Raw genomic sequence first — 22,770 nt, 5'->3', positions numbered from 1 at the left:
ACCTTGTGTCTACATCCAGTACAGAGATGTTGGATAACTCAATCAATGCTCAGCTTCTCAAAGCAATTACTATATATGACTGCATTCTAGCTTGGAAAGAGTAGAAGCTATGGAAGTAAAATGATTCAAGGTAGAAGCAGAAAATGATACTTGGAAGTGTCGGCCAAAATGGTAAGGGGCAAATATATAAATAAATCCATAGCTGAGGTGAGCATAGACATGCAAAAAGGCCCCCATATGCATGCTTAGCTACGCAAAAAGATTCTAAGGTGGTAAGGCATTCCTCAAGGCCATCAGCTCCAAAATTATGAATAGATTTTGATGAAAATACAAGGTCCGATGTTATAAAAAGAAAATAAGGAAGGTGGTCGTTCAAGGCAAAATAAATAAGCTATCGCCAAGGTCCAAAATAATAAGAGCAGCAACAATAATGTTTTTACTTTCATGCCTTAATATAATGATATTGCCCTTTATATCCATACTTGTGTTAGCAGCCTTTATATATAGATATGCATATGTATATATATGTGTGTGTATGTATACACTTTATTAGAGATTACACGTACATATATATATATATATACACACTTTATTAGAGATTACGCGTACATATATATACATATATATATACACATACATATATACACATATTCTATACCCACACAAGTATTAGTATAGATACGGTATTATTATCTTAAGACATGATAGAATTTGCAAGATATACTAAGATCATTCACATTATGAAGGTAATCTTTCTTTAAGTGAATTTTAATGTTATAATACAACTGGTTAGCTCATGGTTGTCCAAGGTATACTCTTGCTTGCCTAGCCGTTTGCTCTTAGCCAGGTGGTTTAGGACTCATACCTATTTGCCCAATGATATGTGGTGCCCCCGTGCCCAAATCCTTCTTCGGCAATGCTTCCCCCCTTCGCCACGTTACTGCAAGAAGGAATCCTCCACGATAATATCACATTCCTCAAATCATAATTTCTATAACAAGATATTGTTTATGAAGCATCATAACGACTAACTACCATTTCACATCCTGTGAATGAGTAACCAACTTTCCAAGATTTCAAGTTAATAATATAATAACATCATAGCAATTAACCATCTTAATATTTCACATGATCATAACTAATTTTACTTGTTAACTAACTTCACATGAAAACCCAACAGCTATAAGAGAAATTTTAGATTAGGCCAAAAATTGGGATGTGACATACCCTCTCCCTTGTGTTTTATTGTCCTCGATGAACTCTACAATTTTAAACACTAGAAGAATACTTAAAATACAAGATATATACAACATTATGATTTCATCTCATTCCAATTTGAATCAAAATCTAAGCCATGATCAAAATCAAGGTTTATCATTCCTATCTCAATGCTTTCAGAAATATGCTTACATGATATCATAAAATCAAAAGTGAAACACACACTCACCTATGTTTATTTTACCGTGCCTATGCCCACTTGAGCATTACTTTTGACTTGATCATGTTTTAAAGTATTCTATTTCATATTCCTGTCATACTCATGTAGACACTAACAATATTTTTAGTTCAATTCTCATACTAATATCTCATGTAAGAGAATTTTCAATGTTCAATAATTAAGAGTAAGATAATCATTCCAAAATTTGTAATTCCTCAACTAACATTGCTCTAGATCATAACTTGAAAACAGAAATTAAATCACTCATGCATACCATCTAGTATATGGTACTCATTAAACGAGTAGATCATCCTTGTAAACTCATAGATCACCTGAAATGGTTAGTGGATCCGCGTTTCCATTTATGTAACTTGGGCCTTCATGCCCATCTTATCACATTAATATTTCATTAGAATAATCATTTCATGATAGAGATATATTCCATTTCTAAGACAATATAAACAGCTCAGTACGCCTTGATATTTCATTACCATATAACTCAACACCGCATGTGTATTATACATGTATAATAGTGTGTCAAAAGGTAAAATCATAATATACTATGAAAGATCAACATACATCCAAATAAGATCGTAGAGGTTATGATAAACATGGTACCATGCTACCTATATCCCAGTCTCCTAAGCCCTTGGACTACATGCCCACACGCAATTCCTGAGATGGGGGTGTAGCCCAATTGCTTGTATGTTCTATTCACAGCAATCCAATTGTGGCTCGGACCCTGAGTCCGATCTATCCACAAAACTTTTACATTTCCATGGGACTCTACCTATAGAAATCCCCTCACTCATCCATATTCAAGTTCATAATAATATGCTTCTCATAGCATCAACTCACATCATATATCTTGTTGAATATTGTTTGTTCCATATAGGATATTTCAAATCTATGCACCTATGTGAACACTAATTTTGATTGAGACACAATTCAAATATTTAGATGCATATAAAATATTGCAAGCTCTTCGTAATCTATTCAATCAAGTTCCATGCTAAAAATCATTACCTTTTAAGCTGAAATTTCTTAGCTCAACCCATCCTTGGTTCATAAATTGATCATACGTATCTGAACGAATTTATATAGGGTTCTTATCAGCGCTAATCACCCGTAAAGATTTGGGAATCCGCTTTTCCCATTTATGTAACCTAGTCTCTTATGTCCAACTTGTCACCACAATGTTTTCAAAGAAGCATTTAAGTCAATCAATATGTTGTCATAATAAGCATCTTGGTGTTAGTCGGCTAGTCAGTCAATGAGGCTGTAGACACCTTCCATCAACCTATCTTCTAACTCCTAGCACTCTAACCTCTAGTGATCACAACAACAATCTTGCCACTATTCCTACCTTGGCCAGGGATTTCCAATGGACACTGTGTGCGCGATCACCCATCGCTCGACTTGACAATTATGTTAGTTTTCTCAATTCTGATTCATCTTTATGATTTTGCAAATTTATCCATCTGTCTAATTCATATGGTCCACACCATCATCTCAACCCTTCCTGGCTATTATGGATGATCTCTACTGTGATTTTCCAACTTACATTGTAAAATATTTAGTTATACAAATAAGTATTCATCCTGTCTTATTCAACATTATATTTTCATCTTCCCTGAAACAATGTTGGGCCCAAGGTTCAGTGTTGAATCAAGAGCTCTGATACCATATGTAACATCCCCATTTCCCAGGCCTTAGCTAACAACTAGCATATCATTGAAATACAATTACTACTTCACATTCATCAGAAGGTAGTTATAACAGTTATTTTGCATGTTCATACAAAAGAGATTAACGGTTACAATTAGTTTGACTGAAATATCATAACTAATAATTGAAGGTATAATCAAATGAAAATAAATTGAGGATTTTAAAATTGCAATAAACTAAATCTTGAAACTGAAATCTGCATTGGGCAACATCTACAAAACCTTAGTTTAGTCCACATACCGCTTAGGGCACAAAAGTCATACCATAGTATCATAATAACCAATACCATTTAGGGCAACAAAACCACTGTAACATCCCTTTTTCTCATTGCTAATTATGACAGTTAAAAGTAAATAAAAGATACGTTTATATTCATATTCACATGAATGAAGAGCAGTTATAAAAACCATCAAGTAAGCCTATCTCATACAGGCAGTTACATTTCATGACCAATTTGTAAAATCAATTGATTTCACCGATTTCCTAATACATTTAAAGGAAATTGATTTCCAAGCATTGAAGGGAATAACTGATTAAACGATATTAACCATCTAATATTTCTTCAACTTGAGATTACAAATATCATAAGAGTAAAATGCCTGTTACCAAAAGATATTTGAATGCAGATAATATCTCTGTCTTGAGAAAGCCTTGGCATCTGATGGAGAGGAGAAGCATTGTCAAAGGCTTAACCTCCCAACTATGGATCCTTAAGTATCCCCACATAATCTCTACTAAGAAAGGCCCTCCCTACCTTGGGATTTGGCCTAGGACACCACTATTCAGTCATTGAGCTTCTTGGTGTTAGAATGTCAACCCATCACTCGGCTTGGCAACAAGACCTATACAATGGACTACCATGAGCTGACTTAGTTATTTAGATCTGAGTAGTGTTACTAATTTATTGTTTTACTTTTTCATGTAGGGATATTCTCATTTACACCCTTCATCTCGACAATGTTGGTCCTCATGGATGAACTCCTAGGTGGTTCTTAAGTGATATATGTTTATGGAATATAAACATTGCCATCTTATCATGCCCAATCTGGCCTATAGCATTACAATGAGATTATGATTCCTTTCAGGTTATTTCAATATCATATAGGTGCAGCTCTCATCTCAAGGGTATATTAGCAATACATCTATATGTGTTGGCACTCCTTGATAACAAACATATGCACAATTATACTTGAAATGTCACTATAGACATAATCTTTAAGTAGCAAGATGACTAATACTAATATCAGTTTAACAGAAAGGATATATGCAAGCTGAGATAATTCCATTTCGGGAATCAAGAAATAAAGAAATAATGAGGCCCTCTTTAATAGGCAAATCAAGTAATTCAAGAGCATAACTTCTAAAAGATAAAGAGATTTCAGATTATAATTGCATGACCTAAGAATGGTATAGATCGATCTGAGAATGCAATTAAATCGGTGTTGAGAATGCTGACTTTCCCGTGCAAGTCCGACCTTGTGTCTACGTCCAGTATAGAAACACTGGATAACTCAGCCAGTACTCGACTTCTCAGAGCGATCACTGAATATGACCACCTTCTAGTTTGGAAAGAGTAGATGCTATGAGAATAAAATGATTCAAGGTAGAAGCAGAAAATAATACTTGGAAGTGTCGGCCAAAAATGGTAAGAGGCATATATATAAATAAATCCATAGCTAAGGCAAGCATAGACATGCAAAAAGGCCCCCGCGTGCATGCTCAATTATGCAAAAAGATTCTAAGATGGCAAGGAGTTCCTCAAGGCGATCGGTTCCAAAATTATGAATAGATTATTGTGAAAAAATTAGGCCCAATGTCATAAAAAGAAAATAAGGTGGTTGTTCAAGGCAAAATAAATAAGCTATTGCCAAAGTCCAAAATAATAAGGGTAGCAACAATAATGTTAATACTTGCATGCCTTAATATAGTGATATCACCCTTTATATTCATGCTTGTGTTAGTAGCCTTTATATATATATATATATATATATATATATATATATAAAAAATAAACCATTCAATTATCACTTTCAAGATTATTTGTCGCTAACTTGAAATAACTACAAGCCTTTACAACGAAAGGAAGAGAATATCATAAAAAGAAAGTCGCCGGAGTCAAGTTGGATGCTCTGATTAAAGACCTGAGCCAGAGACATCATTTTCTCTCTTTCAGAGAATCGACTTCATGACTAGAAGACTTTACAGTGAACAGTATGCATTAGATCGGAGCTTAAAAAGAAAGAGAATATCATAAAAGGAAAGTCGCCGGAGTCAAGTTGGATGCTCTGATTAAAGACCTGAGCCAGAGACATCATTTTCTCTCTTTTAGAGAATCGACTTCATGACTAGAAGACTTTACAGTGAACAGTATGCATTAGATCAGAGCTTAGATTCCCGAAAGGTTTCAACAATAAAATCAACTTACTACTTCAAAAGCAGGAGAAGCCAATCCCAATAACAAGAAAACAAGCATATCCCATTAAGGTAGTCACTGTCATCCTTAACACCAACAGAAATGTCACCAAAAACATTTACACAGGGGTCTGAAACACACTCAAATACCCATCTCTATTGGTGTATTCTCCATCTCAATTTACTGAAACAGAGCCAGAGATCCATAATGATAGTGTAGCCTCTACTCTCTTATGTGGCTTAAACATTTGTTGTTCACATTCCTTCTTTCCAAGCGTTCATTCCTAGTGCTCATGGTGCTCGAACCCCCCTTTCTATCAGCTCCTCAAACATGATTTCTGAATTCCTAGCCTTGAAAAGGTTCTGTTACAGGAGATGCCAGAGAATCCTTCTCATATCCAGATGCTCTGTGAATCATAGAAGATACATCCCTACTGATTATACACTTAACAACCATATCAGGCCGTTCCCCTTTATTACTGTTATCCAACCCACTCTAATAACATGTTACTGTTTTAGACCAGGAATAAAAATAAGCAGAAAAACATCAGGAAAGAAACAAAAGGGACACAGAATTTATGCTCGGAGAACCCTCCTACTCGAGGGAAAGAAAAACCTAGCCTCACAAAATTGATTCTTATTGAATAATCAAAAGTCTGGACACAAAGCTTACAAGCTTATTTATCCATTGAGACCGTTGACTCTTAACAATCACTCAAGAATTGTCTTATTTTACAATCATATAACTATGCAATGGTCTCCTACAGCAAAATGATTATCGACATAACATACTGCAGATAATGTTCACACCACATTGTGCTTCAACCACTGCTACAGATATTACACTCTCATAATAAACCTCATAACTCATCCTCTGGGAATATATATCACAGAGATACACCCAACGGATGCTACAGAAAAAACTTCTTTTGCATAGTGATTACCCATCATACACTTGTCAGACTCCACCGCCTTGAACAAGTGTCTCTACAATGAATAGCCATTACACCACATGAGACAGTTGAATTCTAAATATGTTGTGAAATAACAAGGCTCTGAAAGTCAACTTGGATGAAAAGATGAAGCATGAAAACATTATTGCCGTGGCAAAAATGCTGACAGAAGTTACAACTAGCGTGACCTTTCCATGGCGGCAGTTACAATTAGAGTGACCTTTCCACAATGGCAGACATCCTTCAAATGCTTCCATGACTTCGCACATGATGAAACAATCAGCAAGGTAATGATCTTTGCAGTCGAAGTCAACTGTGACTCTAAGAAATATGCATAGCTGACAATAGACATTGCAAACGTACAATATGTTTGTTGAGGAAGACATCGCAGGTAAGAAAAATGTCTCCTGCAACTACAAACTCTAACAGCAGGAGCCCTTATAGAACCCCCTCTATTTAATTAATAAATATAAAAAGCTATTGCTAGAAAAAGGATGCAACTCAAATTGTTCCTATCATCATTGTCAAGCTCACAAACTCACCATGAACAAACGGTTTTTTCTATTTTGGGCTATAAAATAATCATTTAAACCTCCCATGATGCAGACATGTTCTTCACCCATGTTTATGGCTGTTGAAACATCCCCCTCGTGTACGAGAAAGATCCTCAATTGGAAATGGAAATGGATAAGTTGGCCTTTCATTTCAAAATCCAGTCTTGGCCAGTCATGAAATACCACCGGATGTCATCAAGCAGTAGTTTTGGAATCCCCGATGCCGTTTGAAAAGTGTCAGAGGTTTCACCTCTGTTGCAGCAGTTTTGTGATCACATCTTGTTGTAAAGAGGTCATTTCATCTTGAAGACAATATTGAGACTTTTCTGCTGCTGAGTGCTACTTGGATATTTCAAACTGATCATTCTTAATCTTCTTCACATTGGTATGGATCACACTTTGTAGCATGGAGATAAATTAGGTACATTAAAGCTACCCAAACTGTAACGAAGAGAATAATCACATTTATAAGACTCAATAAGCCTCGGGGAAACTCTCATTAACTCCTGAGACAAATTACCCCTAACAAATCTCATTGGCTTGCATCAGGGATCCGTCCCTCAGTGAATAAAACAAAATATGCAGAAAGATATCTTAAGAGTTACAAATCTGCCACTCCCACAATTATAACATCTATAATTTTGTTTGACAGCATTCAGTGCAGAAAACCAGGATTAATGGCATGGACTGATTCTTGGCTTTTGCTTAATTTTAGGGTAAATTTTGATTGATTATCATCCAATTTAATTTCTCCTATTTGGCTGAGGTTGAATCAGAGGCCAATTTATGCCTCGCCAGTCCAAGCAAAGTCCATGTTTCAATAATAGGTATGTACCAACGACACAACTAATAAATCTCTTGTACCGTGCAAGGCCGCTACTTCATATTTCATTCTTTCAACTATATAGTTCCATGGGATCTGGACTGAAGCTATCCAATACAACTACACTAGAATGACTCGATATCTAAAATGTCATATGATATTATTTCTTAAATACTCTCTAAAATTTCAGAGTAATTTAGAGTAATCATCTATGACAAAGATTCCATTACCAGTAGATTTTAAGAAACGGCCATATTCGATTGGAACCATTTCTTGAGAATATATATGCAATAAAAACACAATTTACTTATTTACATTTAATACACAACAACAGCGGCAATGGATTACCTAATGAAGGCATGAGGTGGTAGAAGCTATCGAACAACCACAACTCCGATCTTTGCTTCATTCATTTTTGCTGGCAGTGCATATTTTTTGAAGTCAGCCAGACGATTTTTGAAAAACAATCTGGAGTCTCTCAGGTTAAAAGATGGGTCCAGACAACTAAATCAGTAAAGATGATATTTGTTGCAGGGCCACGAGAACTTCAGAAGAAAAAAATCCCTTCGGTAGCCATACTGAGTTGAGTTCTATAATGTTATCTTTTGGAAGCCAATAAAAACTGGCCTTACGTTAAACATTATTGTAATGATAAAAGTTGATTTTAATGTATTTTAAGATTATTATTAATATTTAAATAGAAGAAATTCTCTTATATTTATTTATGTATTTTATGTCTTATTTATGAAGGTTAATTAATTTTTATTTTTGAAGTAATCATTTAATAGCAAAGAGTCTTAATATTGTAAAGAGAAGAGATAAAGGATTTGACATAGAAAATTTGAAATGAAAAGAAACTTTTAATCAAAGTAAATTAGCATATGTATGTATCTACATCTTTAAAAATAAGTATAATTGTTATCAATTAAAATTGCACCCTTGCTAAGTTAGACAATAACTCAACATTTTAAGGAAACATGGAAACGCTCCTAGGTTGCAAATCACTTAGAACATGGAGTAAATATCTGGATAAGGTTAGCTCCTAGCAGGTTCACAGTCTAAACTACTAACTTTTTTGGGAAAAGAGAGAAACAAAGTTGAAATTAAATAAATTGGTGACTAAAATTAACATGGATACTTAAAACCTTAATTATAATTATCAATAGTGGATGTACAACTTGCATGAAAATGAACACATGTGAATGGTACTAACTCAAATACAGAAAAGATACCAACATCACAACCTATTATGGGTCAATTATGGATAAATATTTCATTAACTAGTTGAGAATGATACAAGCACTAAGTAGGAAAGATATTTTTTACAAAAGTAGTACTTGACCGTTCATGAAAATACTGTTAATAACCTACATAATAATCACTTACAGAAAGGTGCAAGTACGTGAGATAGGAGCCATGAATGAAGGTTTTAAAATAACTCTTCATTATCCACCTTGTCGATCACAAGCAATACACTAAATTGTAATAACAAGTAGGATAAAATCCAATTCTGCAAATCATATAGCTTTGTAATATATTCACTTCCAAATTATTGAGTTACAAAAAAAATGATATAATGAGACAAATGATAGATAAAAATCACTAAGTCCACCCAAATCAATAATCAAAACTGAAAGAAAATATTCAATTTAAACTCACTAAGTACAACTCACAACTTCTTGGGGCCGAATCTAGAAAAATAGCTTGCCAAAAAGGGTCTAGAACCTCTAAAAATGAAGCCTAACCACTATCCAAGCTCCACTAAGTCATCAATGCCCCTATGACTCATCAAAAACAAATGCTACAAATGCTCCAACTGGCAATAAAGAACATTCAATTGCCTTTGACAAGTCAAATTCAACCCATAGACTCTTATTTATGCTCCTCATGTCTACAACCAGTTACAACTTGGTCAAAGCATAATGCAAGCCTATCTTTATCCCTTATAACACATGTCACCTTTGACTTAAAAGCCAATAATATCATGGTATAATGAGGTGAAAACAAGATAGGACTTGAAAAGGTCATAAATATTTGCATTTAAGTAACAAGATTAGAAAATGGTTTAAATAATTATCATTCAATAATCATATTTTACATAATAGACAAGCAAATGTAAGAGTCAATAGAAAGTGATGAGTGTTAAAATAAACACAAACAAAAATCCACAACACATTATGAAAAAGAAATAGATCCCATCCAAAATGTTTCTAGACTCCAAAAGAAAATAGATAATGACTTGCAAGAAAATATATTGTCGTGCACACCCACATAACATTCATTTCACTTAGAAGGTTGAGACTTCTAGAGAGCTTAATAAATAGGGTTACAACCCTAGCTGTGGGAAGCTAGAAATGGTGCATTTCTGGCTGATAAAATGAAGCTCCTAGGCTCCACATTCCACATATTTTCCTTTAGAAAGGCTTGGTGAGCAAGTTTTCTACCATTTCCTCCAATTTTCCCCTTTCTTGAAGACTTTGATAAGATAAAAACTTGCATAATATTGAAATTTTCTTTTACAACATAAGGCATATGTTACTTACTTTTCTTTGGAGGTTGGATTTGTAGAATGGTTACTAAGGATATGTGTATGTGTTTTTTTACTTAGAAAAATATTCCAATTATTTCTTTCTATTTATTTTTTCTGGGTATCTGCACATAGACAACCACATCTTCTTTTTTATTTGGAAGAACCTAAGTTGGGCATGGTAATGGCATGGGCTTCTTCATTTTTTTATGTAGGATAAGATCATAGCTAGGGCCAAAGGCTCACCCAATTACCATCCAACCTTACTAGGATAACACAACATAAATAAAATAACCAAGAGGAAACACTAGAAAAAGAGGAAACAACAAATCTTATATAATGATTCAGCAATTTACTTCATACATGTTGGGTTGTAAGTCCTTCCTAATTGCAACCAATTACAAAGATTCAATTACAGAAAGGATTCTCCATACATTGTGTGCATTCCTCTAGACTTATTTTTCCTCCACCAACAATGCTTGCCCAAACCTAGGACTTAACTCCCTATTTATACTTAACAAAATGGTTTACAAAAGATTCTAGATCTACATTGGATAAAGCAACAACCCAAAATAGGTCCACATGTTTCCCAATGATCAATCCCATTCATTAAATCCATATCACAAATTAAATACACATGTCAACTCTCGAATAGAAATCAAACAAATAACTCGGTAAACAATGAACAAAACATTATTGAATAGACTCAGACAAGCCACCAAACACGCTCAATGAATGAAGCAAAGGACCAGTTGGCAAACATGCGCACCAAGCCAAGTCAAGCCAACTTGGTGAAAGAAGATAGAGTGAATCCATCAAGCCAAACATAACAATAGCTACCATGAAGGTGTAAGGAAGTATTTGAGCACATCCACTTTAAAGTGAATGGGCTAACCAAACAACCCAAGATGATCTTGCATCAATTTCTTACTCATTTTGAGCCCATTGCTTGCAAAATAATTGGTGTGTTTTACTGAAAGCTCTACTATAGCATAGATCTAATATTTCCTTGTCATTTTTTAACTTTCCTCTACTCTCTACTACGTTATCCCACCAATTCTTGACCTAGGTTTTCATTGGTATGAATTTTCCTCTACAATCAGATGAGCAACTCACTTGTTCTCGACCATAAGCTCATATTCACTCTTTTTTGTCCTAGCACAAAGGAAATAATTAATGAGGACATCAGTTACAAACTCATAGTATTCATCTCCCTTTGACTGACATGGCATGCTAATGATAAGGTCTTTTGCAATCCCATAAGGATATGAAGTCCATTTTCATACTTTACCACTTCTTAATAATTCATTTCAAATCCTCGAGCAGATTGAATAAGATTTCACATATCCTATCAGCTAGCCCATGATTCAAAGATTATACAGTCTACATAAGGTATAAAGATGAAAAGGCCACTAGTGTACACCCCTGAAGGAAACCGATCCCTTGGAAGTGTAGGCTTGATAAGTAATTTTATAGCATCTAAAATTGACACAGTTGTGAATGCAATCCACTTCTTTGTCAAGACACCTCCACACTTTTAAACTTTTTAATTCAATTCTTCTTCCAACCATTTGGTATCAGTGATTATTTATATGATAGGTATCCCATGAATTTTTGCATTGACAAAATATGGAACTTGAGTTATTGAATGATTTCCCCAAATTGTCATGTGTATTATACATTATCATGGAAAACTCCTGCTTTGAGTGCAAGATGATGTTTAGCTCTATTTTCATCGAGTCTTGTCAATGCATGAAAATTCTTAGGGAAAATTGGGAGCATTCTTAAGACAAATTAGGGAAATTGTGCTACATGGATTGCCTACAATAATAACTTTTACACCCTGTCTTGCAATGACATTAAGAGATCTTCCCTTCTTTGCAATTTTTTTCCATTTATGTCAAGCAAGTCTATTTGTTCCATTCTAGGACCATAGTCTTTGCTCCAATAAGAAGAGCCCATTCAACACAAGGACCCACGCCTATGCTAACCTATCTTGGCAAAGGATATAAAGAGTTCTTGAGCTACATTGCAACACCTCATTCCTTGAACGAGGTAACTACTCCTCCTTAAGGGTTCTAATCCTCACAAACCCTCCACCACAGGTATAATAGTTGCAAGGATCTAATGGATATGAAGGTACAAACCCACCAATCTAACCAAAATTATTATGGCAAAATTAAAAGGGATCATAGATACCATGATCACATTGAATGTTGATAATCCTAAAAGAACTAATGACAGGAATAACTCAAAAGTGAAAGATATCCCAACAAGGATGTAGTTAACAAAAGCCTCTATTCTAGCCTTAGTATTGATTTAAGTGCTATTAATGAGGCATTATATCTCTTCTATTGCATCAATTAGCATGGCTACATTTTACCTCTAATTGTATTTGAACTACTTCAAATATGCTTGATTATTTTGGCATAATTCACTCTCATGTACCTTGTTGTCATAAATATACTTGTGTGTATATCATAGCTTGGAGTTATTTCTATAAGGATAGATAATCATTTATAATGAGAACTAGTAGACTTTGTCATGCTTGGTAATTTGTACATCACTTATTGTTACTATTATTGATTTGAAATGTTGGAGTGTTATATGGTTGTTATATCTTGCATGTATTTCACTTGCTAAAGAAACCTCTCATTTTGAACCTCAATTACACTCATCATCATGTTATGTAGTTATAGTCACTAAATCATATTACAATTTAACAATTTCTCCTTTAACATGACTGTGTTGTCATTCTTCTTGAAGTGTGTCTCTTCTTTGGTGGTTGTATGCATTTATTCACTCCCTTATCACTGGCTACCATAAATTTTGGTTTTTATTGGCACCTTATAATTGTTGTTATCTTTATTATATAAATATAATAGATAGTAGCAAAGTACTATGCTTTGAAAATGTTTGCTTAATTTTGACAACTCTTGATATTATTTGACTAAATTACTAGTGCATTTTGCATATGTTGAATATTCATTTACTTTCAACATTTATCTTATTGTCGCACATACATATGTTTGCATACTCTTATTATTGTTGTTTCTTTAGTTGGATAGAATTGTATTCTTGTCCTTGCTATTATGAATGTTGTAAATTCAACATTGTATTGTTTTCATAACCTAAATGATGATTATGACAATGTTAAGGCTTTCATTTGCCCTAGTAACAACTTTGTGATACCACTATGTTCTTTCACTCTAACACCCATGTTGATCCAAGATTCATATATCAATGCACATCACATCCTCTTTAGTATAGCCAGTGATGCTTGTTTTGACTAGTCTATAAGGTTTCAACATGAATTTGTCATCCCTTAAATAGCTACTTGATTTGTTTTCCTTTACAATCTGTATTATGAATAATAAAAGGTTTCGTGCATAATAAATACACATCCCTCTGATATTATTGTTGATTATAATTATTGATCTAACCTATTATTGACACGTTGAGATTGAGCTCTTATGGGTGCCACATATTACATCCACGTGTCAATAATAGTTTGCATAGTTATACAACAAACAAACTAGTTAGAAAAATAAGTCAGGGCTTGGAATTCAGGAATATGGATGCATGTGCGGGGGTAGAATGGTGAGTTAGATAGTTATTACTTAGATCATTTAGATCTAACTCTCTTTTGTCTCACTTACAAGATCTACCACATGAGCATGGAAAAGTGGGACAATGGAAACACAAAGGATGTGAACAACCATCAACATGGCCAGTCATTTAGGCAACGATTGGCTCCTATGAGCCTTCTACTTTTTATTTCATTTTTTTTATACATTTGTATTTATGCTCACTAGATCAAGGCCTTAGTTATTTTTTGGTTAGTTTCAAGACTTGTGTGAAGTATAATAAATACTTGATAAATAAAATTTACATTTTTTGGAAAAGATGAGATGTTGCATCAATTTTCTCTATTTGTTGTTGCTTTACTTTTCTTCATAAAATTTGAACTATATGTATGGTAAATAAAATTTATTATCATAAGCACTGAACATGAACATTTAGATTACCAATCAATTTAGAAAGCATGGTTCTACTTGATTAAGTTGGTAGGTGAAAATAGGTAACAATTTTAGTGACCTTTGATGGTTGTTTGCCTACTAGACATGAAAACCATTTGATTTTTCATTCCATTGGGCTAGGAGTAATTCATATTTGCATGAATTTGTGATTGTTTGTTTTAGCTCAGTGTGATTTTCATGATTTGTAATGATGAAGTAGGCTCCCCTTCATCATTATGAGTTGTGTACATGATGTTTGGTTGAAAGGAAGGATGGCTCATTCTTATGGCTTCATGAAATACATAAACAACATGGATAAGAAAAACAGAGCATTGTTAGAATGTGTGCAAGAATCCTAGCTAAGTAGTCATACTTATATATATGTTGCATTGGGACCATGAGATCTTTTCAAAAAATGTCATTTCATGAGCATATGTATGAGTGTGCTTAGTTGGTTATGGCACTTGCATGCATGTAGGGCTATTTTGTCCTTTTAGTTCTTTAAAAAACTTGGAAACCCTTTATTGAAAGCAAGAAACACTAGGAAAACCTAGGAAAATTGTGCAAAACAACACTTAGGGGAAAAAACAACACACAAAATAAAGGCACAACATCTTATTAAAAACTAAATAAAACTTATTCAAAAATATCAAACCTCAAAGAAACACTTGAGGTGTATTCCATTAACTGGAATAAGGAGGACATCACCCTCCATGATAGATAGTTGAAATGTGTTATGCTCTTTGCATTGAGTGATAACAAAAGGGTTGCTCCAAAAGTTGTCAAACTTCATATCCTTACTTGGCCTACTCTTTAAATGTATCCCTTCAACATAACATCTCCCTCTTTAAAATCCTCAAGAGTAGCTTTCTTGTCAAATGTCCTTTTAGTTTGAATCTAATGATATTTTAAGTCTCCATATCTTTTCTCTTAGCTTCTTCAAGCTCCATTAATACAACGTACCTGACTACCATAAGGTCATCTTCTTTAGGCATCTATGACTGATAGATGATATATAGAGCTAGAAGCTCAACTAATAATGGAAATGTTGTCTCTTTTCCATACACCATAATATATTGGAGAATTCCCTATGGACCTTTTAGGAGTGATACAATTTGCCCACAATGCAACTTTTAGGCGAGAATGCCAAACCCTCTGATTTCCGTCCATTGTCCTTTTGATAATCCTTATGAAGTTTTTATTTGTGCTCTCAGCCAAAGATTTGCCTTGAGGATAGTAGTTTGAAGATGTATTTAAGTAGATATCATGCTCAATAGCCCATTCAGTCACCCTCAATCTGAAAAAGGCAAGAGTGTTATCAGATATTATAGATTTTGGTACAATAAACCTGGTTACTATATCCTCATAAAAACTTAGGACAATATATTCATTTGAGTCTTTTAAGGCAACAACTTCAGTCCACATTACAAAATAATCCATTTTTGTAAACACCCACCTGTGACCAACACTAGATGGCAGATTAATTGGTCCTATGAAGTCAAGGACCCATTTCATGAAGGGTTGGTTAACCTGAACTGGATACAAAGGCATGGTTAGAAACTTCTCATATCCAACAAATAATGCACATTTTACACACTTTATAGACCAAGCTTAAGAATCCGTCAACAAATATGGCAAAAAATAACCAACACGCATGATTTTCCATGTGGCTATTGTCATGACCCCTTCTAAAAGGGGATCCTATAAGTATAACTGGATAAAATTATATGATTATATGATCAAAATATATACTATCATTAATCATGTCACAAAAGAAACATTATGGATAGCTATATAGATAAATATTTATAATCCATTTATAAATTTATAATAATCATAATTATAAGTATTATTATTAATATATATCTTGTATATAGACCCATCATTATAATGCCTAAACTGATTGCATTACTATTGTAGAGACTTATTTAAATATTAATCTAATACATAGACATCTATTATTAGAATATAAAGATTTTGACCTAATTACATAAATACATAGTAATTGTCTATTGGAATCACTAACTATTATATCAAACACATTAAGTAAATTGATCACTAAATCGACACCATTAAAACACGAAATGAATAACATCACTACTGACATGAGTGAGAGATCGTGTCTTATTGAATTAATGAGCATGATATTTAAGAGGGATAATCATCGGGTTTCCTAGGCAAGAAGGATGACAAATCACGTGCACCGAAAATGTGGGGCAAGGGAGGCATTGGGTTCGATAAAAAAGTGGTAGATTATGACTAAACTACATCAGCCGAGGCGTCTAACCTTGATTTCACAGCGAGATCAATCAAAAGGACATTGATCAAATCAGACTCACCGAAGCAGAAGGAGGGACAACATCCAACTCGATTCCACATCAATATTGGTGGCAAAGTGTGGAACTTGAAACATGCGGTTGCATTAAAGCCCATCTACCCTTGAGCTGAAACCATGGAGTAAAGGACTATTGATAGAACGTTAATGCATAATGTAGTAAGGAAGGCCGCGGGTAAAGAAGAATTGATAAACATTTTATAAATTGAATTACCAATATATTAATGGGCCTAAAGTTCTAAGTCAAGGAGGAGTACAAGATGATATGTTATTAGGATAGATTCCTAATTTCAATTATATTTTATCTTGTATATAAAATTATTATTTTTATAACAAAATCATTATTATATATATGTATTATGTATACAAAGTACAATTCCATATATCTTCGAGTTCAGAATGGGTACTTGAAGTCATTCATAAGACTATAAATTTGGAACGAAGAATGATCTAAAGGTCATCTAAAATGGGACATTACAGTTGTCTTTGGGTCAAAGTAAGTCCCTAATTCTCCATCATGGAATTCTTTCTACACTCTTTCTACTTGATCAATATCAATAAATCTTAACATCATATAGTCCCTATGTTGAAATTTAGAGAAAGGCAAAATGCTAAGAGTGGGGGTGAATCAGTACCTTCAAAGAATTTTAACCTTAAACAATTTGTTTCCCTCCTTATGGCTGATAAACTTTTGCATGCATGCCTACAATCTGAAAAACTAAAATAAAAGTAAAACATGTTTAATCTACTTCATCAAATCAACACATATGAAACAAAGATTTGGTAATGTAGAAACCCTTTGTTAGAGAGAAAACTACGGTGGGGATGGCACCCACAAATCCTTGACTATTGTAGCATAAATGTTTTACTGTTAGGGCATACAATGGTGTCACTTTTGGTAACTTACCCTTAGGAGTAATGCAATAAGATATATCAAAATCCACCTACCTTAAGGACTTCGCAACATTCATGAAATGTGCACTCAGTTATGAGATTTACAATACAGATTGTTAGCTCTACCTTTTTAAATGGTTTTGCTGCTATAATGGTAACAAAGTAACAATAGTGACCTCGTTGAAATACAACTTACTTTTCTAATTTAGATCTCCTTTATGCTTAATATCAATATCAACTTTGATATATATCTCCAATCCTTTCCCTTTTTGTTGCTCGGTGACTCTTCTATGAAGTAGATTCTTCACCTTTTCATTCAATTAGTATAACCTTCTCAACAACTCAACAACATAACATCTTAACAACAACTATTAATCTGTTCTATATAGGTCCTTATATAGGAAAAAAAATTCCCCTTTGATGTATGTCCTAATTAGGGTTTAAGAAACTTCTAGATTTCTCATCTGATCAAGATCTACAATCTATATATATCCTTATCATCTCATTTAACTTCCTAATATTCTATTGGTTTATATTCTTCCTTGGGATCATTAACAACCAAATCTCTCTTCCCAATAAATCTCTTCAAATATTCTCCTCGATCTTGAAACATTTTTTCACACTCGATAGAATAGCAATGCATTGATTTTAGTGATTTCTCAAACATTTGGGTCCATCCTATGTAGCTCATTAAACTTCCATGTTCTTGCTTAGTCAAGATGTTGTCCTTTGGTATTAACATAGCTTAGTTAAACCTTTACTTGCCTTGCTCTCTCTCTCTCTCTCTCTCTCTCTCTCTCTCTCTCTCTCTCTCTCTCTCTCTCTCTCTCTCTCTGTATATATATTAGGATTAACCTCAGACAAAAATAATAGTTACATGCAAATATAACCAATATCAAAAAATAATAGATTACATAAAAGAGGGCACACGACACCAAGATTTAATGTGGTTCACCCAATCCCTGGGCTACGTCCACCAACAACAAGTCCAATATTATTAGTATCTAGTGATTATGATCCACAATCCCTTACAGCTCAATACCACCGCAAGAAGCTACAATATCACCATTACATTATGAAATCCCTAACCTTAAGCCTTTTTATACAAGCTTTTGCCACTTACAAAATTAGGGCTAGAATAATAGATAAATAGTAGCTGACACCTTTTACAATATAAGGGCATTTTTGGCTTCGGGGGTGCTGCCCCCAAAAATCCCTACGAGGGCATTGCCCCTTAACCCCACCTTGTACTGCAACAGGGAACACACCTAGGGCATTGCCCCTTGACCCCATCTTGGGGGTCTTTCCCTCAAACCCCTGTAGAAATAATATCCATGGGGAGAAAACCACATTGAATAAACATCCAAGTCACACTAGGCTCCATATCACAATTATATATATATATATATATATATATATATGTATGTATGTATGTATGTATGTATGTATGTATGTATGTATGTATGTATGCACATGTATGTATGCATGCACACACACACACACACACACACACACACACACACACACACATCCCTTAGTAGCAACTAACTCATCAACCATACTATTTAGTACTCGTACTTTTCCGTTTGAGTACTCGATAACTATATTGTGGCTCAGTAACTATGTTTACTGACCAATATCTCCAAAACTCACTGACCATACTTTTTGCACTAATGACAACATTTGATGCTTATAAGAGTAATATTCTCCCCCTTTGGCATTAGTGGCAAAGAAATGTGTATGTATACTAAAAAATCAACTTAATGAAAATGTTCATGTCTCCCCTTAAATATGTACTCCTCAGCTTCTTAACTCTAACTCATACTCCCCCCTACATATTCATGTTTCACCCTTTTTTGACAATGATGCCAAAAAGTAAATGAAAAAATGAAAAATCTAAACACAACATATTCACAACTTATGAATTAAATGCCTATGTGCCTTCTTGAGATTATCCAAAGTTTTGTTCCAAGCCTCTTTAAGAGCATGCAGGTGTGTAGCTTTGCAAACAGATCTAACATGTTTTAAGTGATTGATAAATCAGAAGTAGCAATTAGATCTTTGGCCTTCTTAATATATTTTTTCATTACCTCAATGTGAGGTAGTAACAAAGCTTGAATATTATTTAATACTTCTCTCTTCATTTTCTCTTCTTTTCTTAAGTTATGTTGGACACCTAGAAAATATTTCACCCTGAAGCAGTGAAATTGGAATGCGCTAGGGTCAACAATCACACCATTTGCATTTTTTTTAAGATCTTCTTCAAGTTTTCTCAGCTTCTATTTAATAACCTTGATAATGCATGAAATATTGTACAACTTTTGATAAAGTAATTGTGTCATTTGTCAACTCCTCAAGCTTGATAACCAATGATGAGAACTACACTTGTTGAATAGCAATAGGTTTTCCAACCTTCTCCATAACCTTTTACATTAATTTATTCTCAGCATGCTCCATCAATTTCTCTTGTGCATTAACATCTAGTGCATTCACCTTTCTACAAGTAATTCCAATTGTTCTAGTATTGGTGCTTTTTCCTCCAAAGGTGTATCAGGCACAATTTGCTATAGAATTTCTTTGACATATATTTACCTGAGTTTGTCACGTTCTACCTTTCTTGTACATAGTTCATCATATTCTTTTAAGGCTTTTGAATCAAGTGTTTGGGGTTCATACTTGGGAACAACAATCACTCCATCTAAATTTATAGGATCTTAGGGTGTCTTCTTCTTATTCTTGTCCTTTGATGTAGTCGATCTTGTACTTGGGGATGCTTTTGGTGGCACAAGAGCCTTCTTCTCCTTATTTGTCTTCGAGGGAACATTATCTTTCTTCTTTTTTGGCTCTTCTCTTTGTTTTTTGGGGCTCATGTTTGATTATTTTGCTTGGGTGGAACTTGAGGTTGTTCCTCTATTGGCTTCATTATTCCTTTCTCTTTATATTCTTATGAGACATGCTCAAGTTGAGCTTGTTGAACTTGCTCCTTTGTTCGCTTGGTCTAAGGCCCTTGAGCATCTAGCCTTATGCTTGTACCAGTAGCAAAAGTATTTGTTGAATTTACATTATTATCTCCTTCCACTAGTATATTTTGGCAAATATGTGACTACGTGACTAAAAAATTTAGTCACACCACTATAAATTTTAATCAAGTAACTAAAACTAATCATATTTCACTATTTCTTTACAATTTACAGCTATAGGTGACTAAGTGACTAATTTGGCCACTTGGTAAAATTACAAGGTCGAGTGACTAAATAAATGATCAAATAAACTACTAATAATTAGTCACTAATAACTAGTCATCCAAACTACTAAATAACGACTTATAATAGAGTCCACTAGTAATTTCTCATCAAGGTTCTTAAAAATATTAGCTTTCTAGATAAACGATGGGTAGTGCCTCTCCCATTTGATTTTTATAAGTCATCTTGATGGATGCAACCTTAATGATCTTTCTTTGTGATGTGATTGTGCTATGAATATTTACATCATTCTTGTAGTAATCTTTTACTATGGTGCAAATGAATGATTAAAATAGATTATTTTATTGAAAATAATTAGATGCTTTAATTATGTGATTTCGTATAATTATTTCTTCAACTATTATATATTGTGCATCTACACTTGATTGTGTTTATTTATTGTGTAGAACTTATATCCCTAGCAATGGCACATGGAGTTAGTGATTAGATCTTTCATGTTGAGCCAATATCATCCCTGTATGGGTGATGTATCTTTATTATTATTTTAAACCCTTTGGTGATTTAATAAATCTAGATTCATTTGCATTTGTGACTAGACCAGTATTATGTATGTGCATTTCGATGTCTGCATTTGTCATAGAAAATTATTAAGGAATATTGTGATTTAATGTTTTAAGGGTATTTTGGTATTTGATCTTATTATTTTAATTATTGATAGCTTTGTCGTAGTTGAATTCCATTTAATTAGAATTACCCAATTTTGTCTAGGTTGAGAAGGGGTTCAATCTAGTAAGCCAGTTATTTTTCTAATTTTATATTGCACTTTTAAAGTTAATATATATCCCAAAAAGTGAGTTATTTGTCACTTCTCACTTTTGAAACTTGATTTTGGAGAGAAAAATCCCAAATACTCTCAAGGAGGAACTGTTTTTTTGCTCATTGTTGGAGTTGTGGGTGTGGGATTAGTGGGAAATTAATCTTGTTAGATTTGGCTCGGGGAGACCATGATTTGTCAAGACTTCCGACAGTTTTAGCGGAGTGATTATTTTATTGCAAGCATTCCCATATTTTCCCTTTTGGCTACCAGATAGGGCTCTCCTATTTTTACATTTTGGCTATGTTTTAGAGTCTAGTTTGGACAACAGTTTGCTAGGAGGCAGAGAAATAGTGTTCCCCTCCATTCTTGTATGTTGGTTCTACCCGGTTGGGCAGGTACAAGCATTTGATTGCCTCTTGACTTGGGGTTTTGGGTTTTCAGACCAATTTGTTGACCATTTTTGCATATAGACTCTGAGCTCAAATTTTATTTTATATTTGGGGTTTTTATACCTAATTGTAAAAAGGGTTTTTGATTTTGTTGAATTTTGGTCATTTTTTACTTTGCCTCAATTTATGTGCCACCCAACTTTCTCAAGTATTTCTTGGCACTAATTTTGGGTTGTTGATTTGGAATGAATTCTAGGTTTCCAATCTAACCATGGTTTTTAATGTGTTTGTATTGAGATTCATGTAGAATCCATACTCTTGGATTTAGGCCGGTTGAGTTAGTTCTTGATGTTGGATGTTTGCTGCCTCATTGGGATTCATGTCAAATCCATACTGCCAAACATAGGCCAATTGAGTAAGATTGTACTTGTTTCATTATTGCATTTATCATATCCAACCCTTGCATTAGTTCTTTTGATTGTTTCATGAAGTTGGTTGTGCCCACACATGAGCACCTATGTGTGTGTTTGATGGGTTCTTGCGAGATCTAAACTCTCAAATGTAGGCTAGTTGAGGGATTGTTCATTTGGGGGTTGGGTTGGAAAATTGCATTGCCTTTGGGCACTCATCATGTGATAAGCATGGATATATTGTAGGGTAGACATGTGGAGTGGCTTC

At 34.0% G+C, this 22,770-nt stretch overlaps 1 protein-coding gene and 1 pseudogene across 1 annotated transcript in view; both read right to left on the bottom strand.

The window, feature by feature from the left end:
* The window catches only part of LOC149571472 (uncharacterized), a 103,161-nt gene extending 94,629 nt beyond the window's left edge, over window positions 1-8,532 (bottom strand). The window contains exon 1 of the mRNA XM_089812986.1: window positions 8,257-8,532. Within this exon, the coding sequence (XP_089669112.1) occupies window positions 8,257-8,317 (61 nt within the window). The 5' untranslated portion in view covers window positions 8,318-8,532. The remainder of the gene's footprint in view (window positions 1-8,256) is intronic.
* Window positions 8,533-11,508: 2,976 nt separating this feature from the next.
* LOC149571471 (malate dehydrogenase [NADP], chloroplastic pseudogene) overlaps window positions 11,509-22,770 on the bottom strand; it is a 72,845-nt pseudogene continuing 61,583 nt past the window's right edge.

Source organism: Cupressus sempervirens, chromosome 2 (assembly GCF_028749045.1).
Source record: "Cupressus sempervirens isolate cs-2001-9-10 chromosome 2, ASM2874904v1, whole genome shotgun sequence".
Taxonomy (NCBI): Eukaryota; Viridiplantae; Streptophyta; class Pinopsida; order Cupressales; family Cupressaceae; genus Cupressus; species Cupressus sempervirens.
This window is presented reverse-complemented; position numbering and strand designations above follow the sequence as displayed.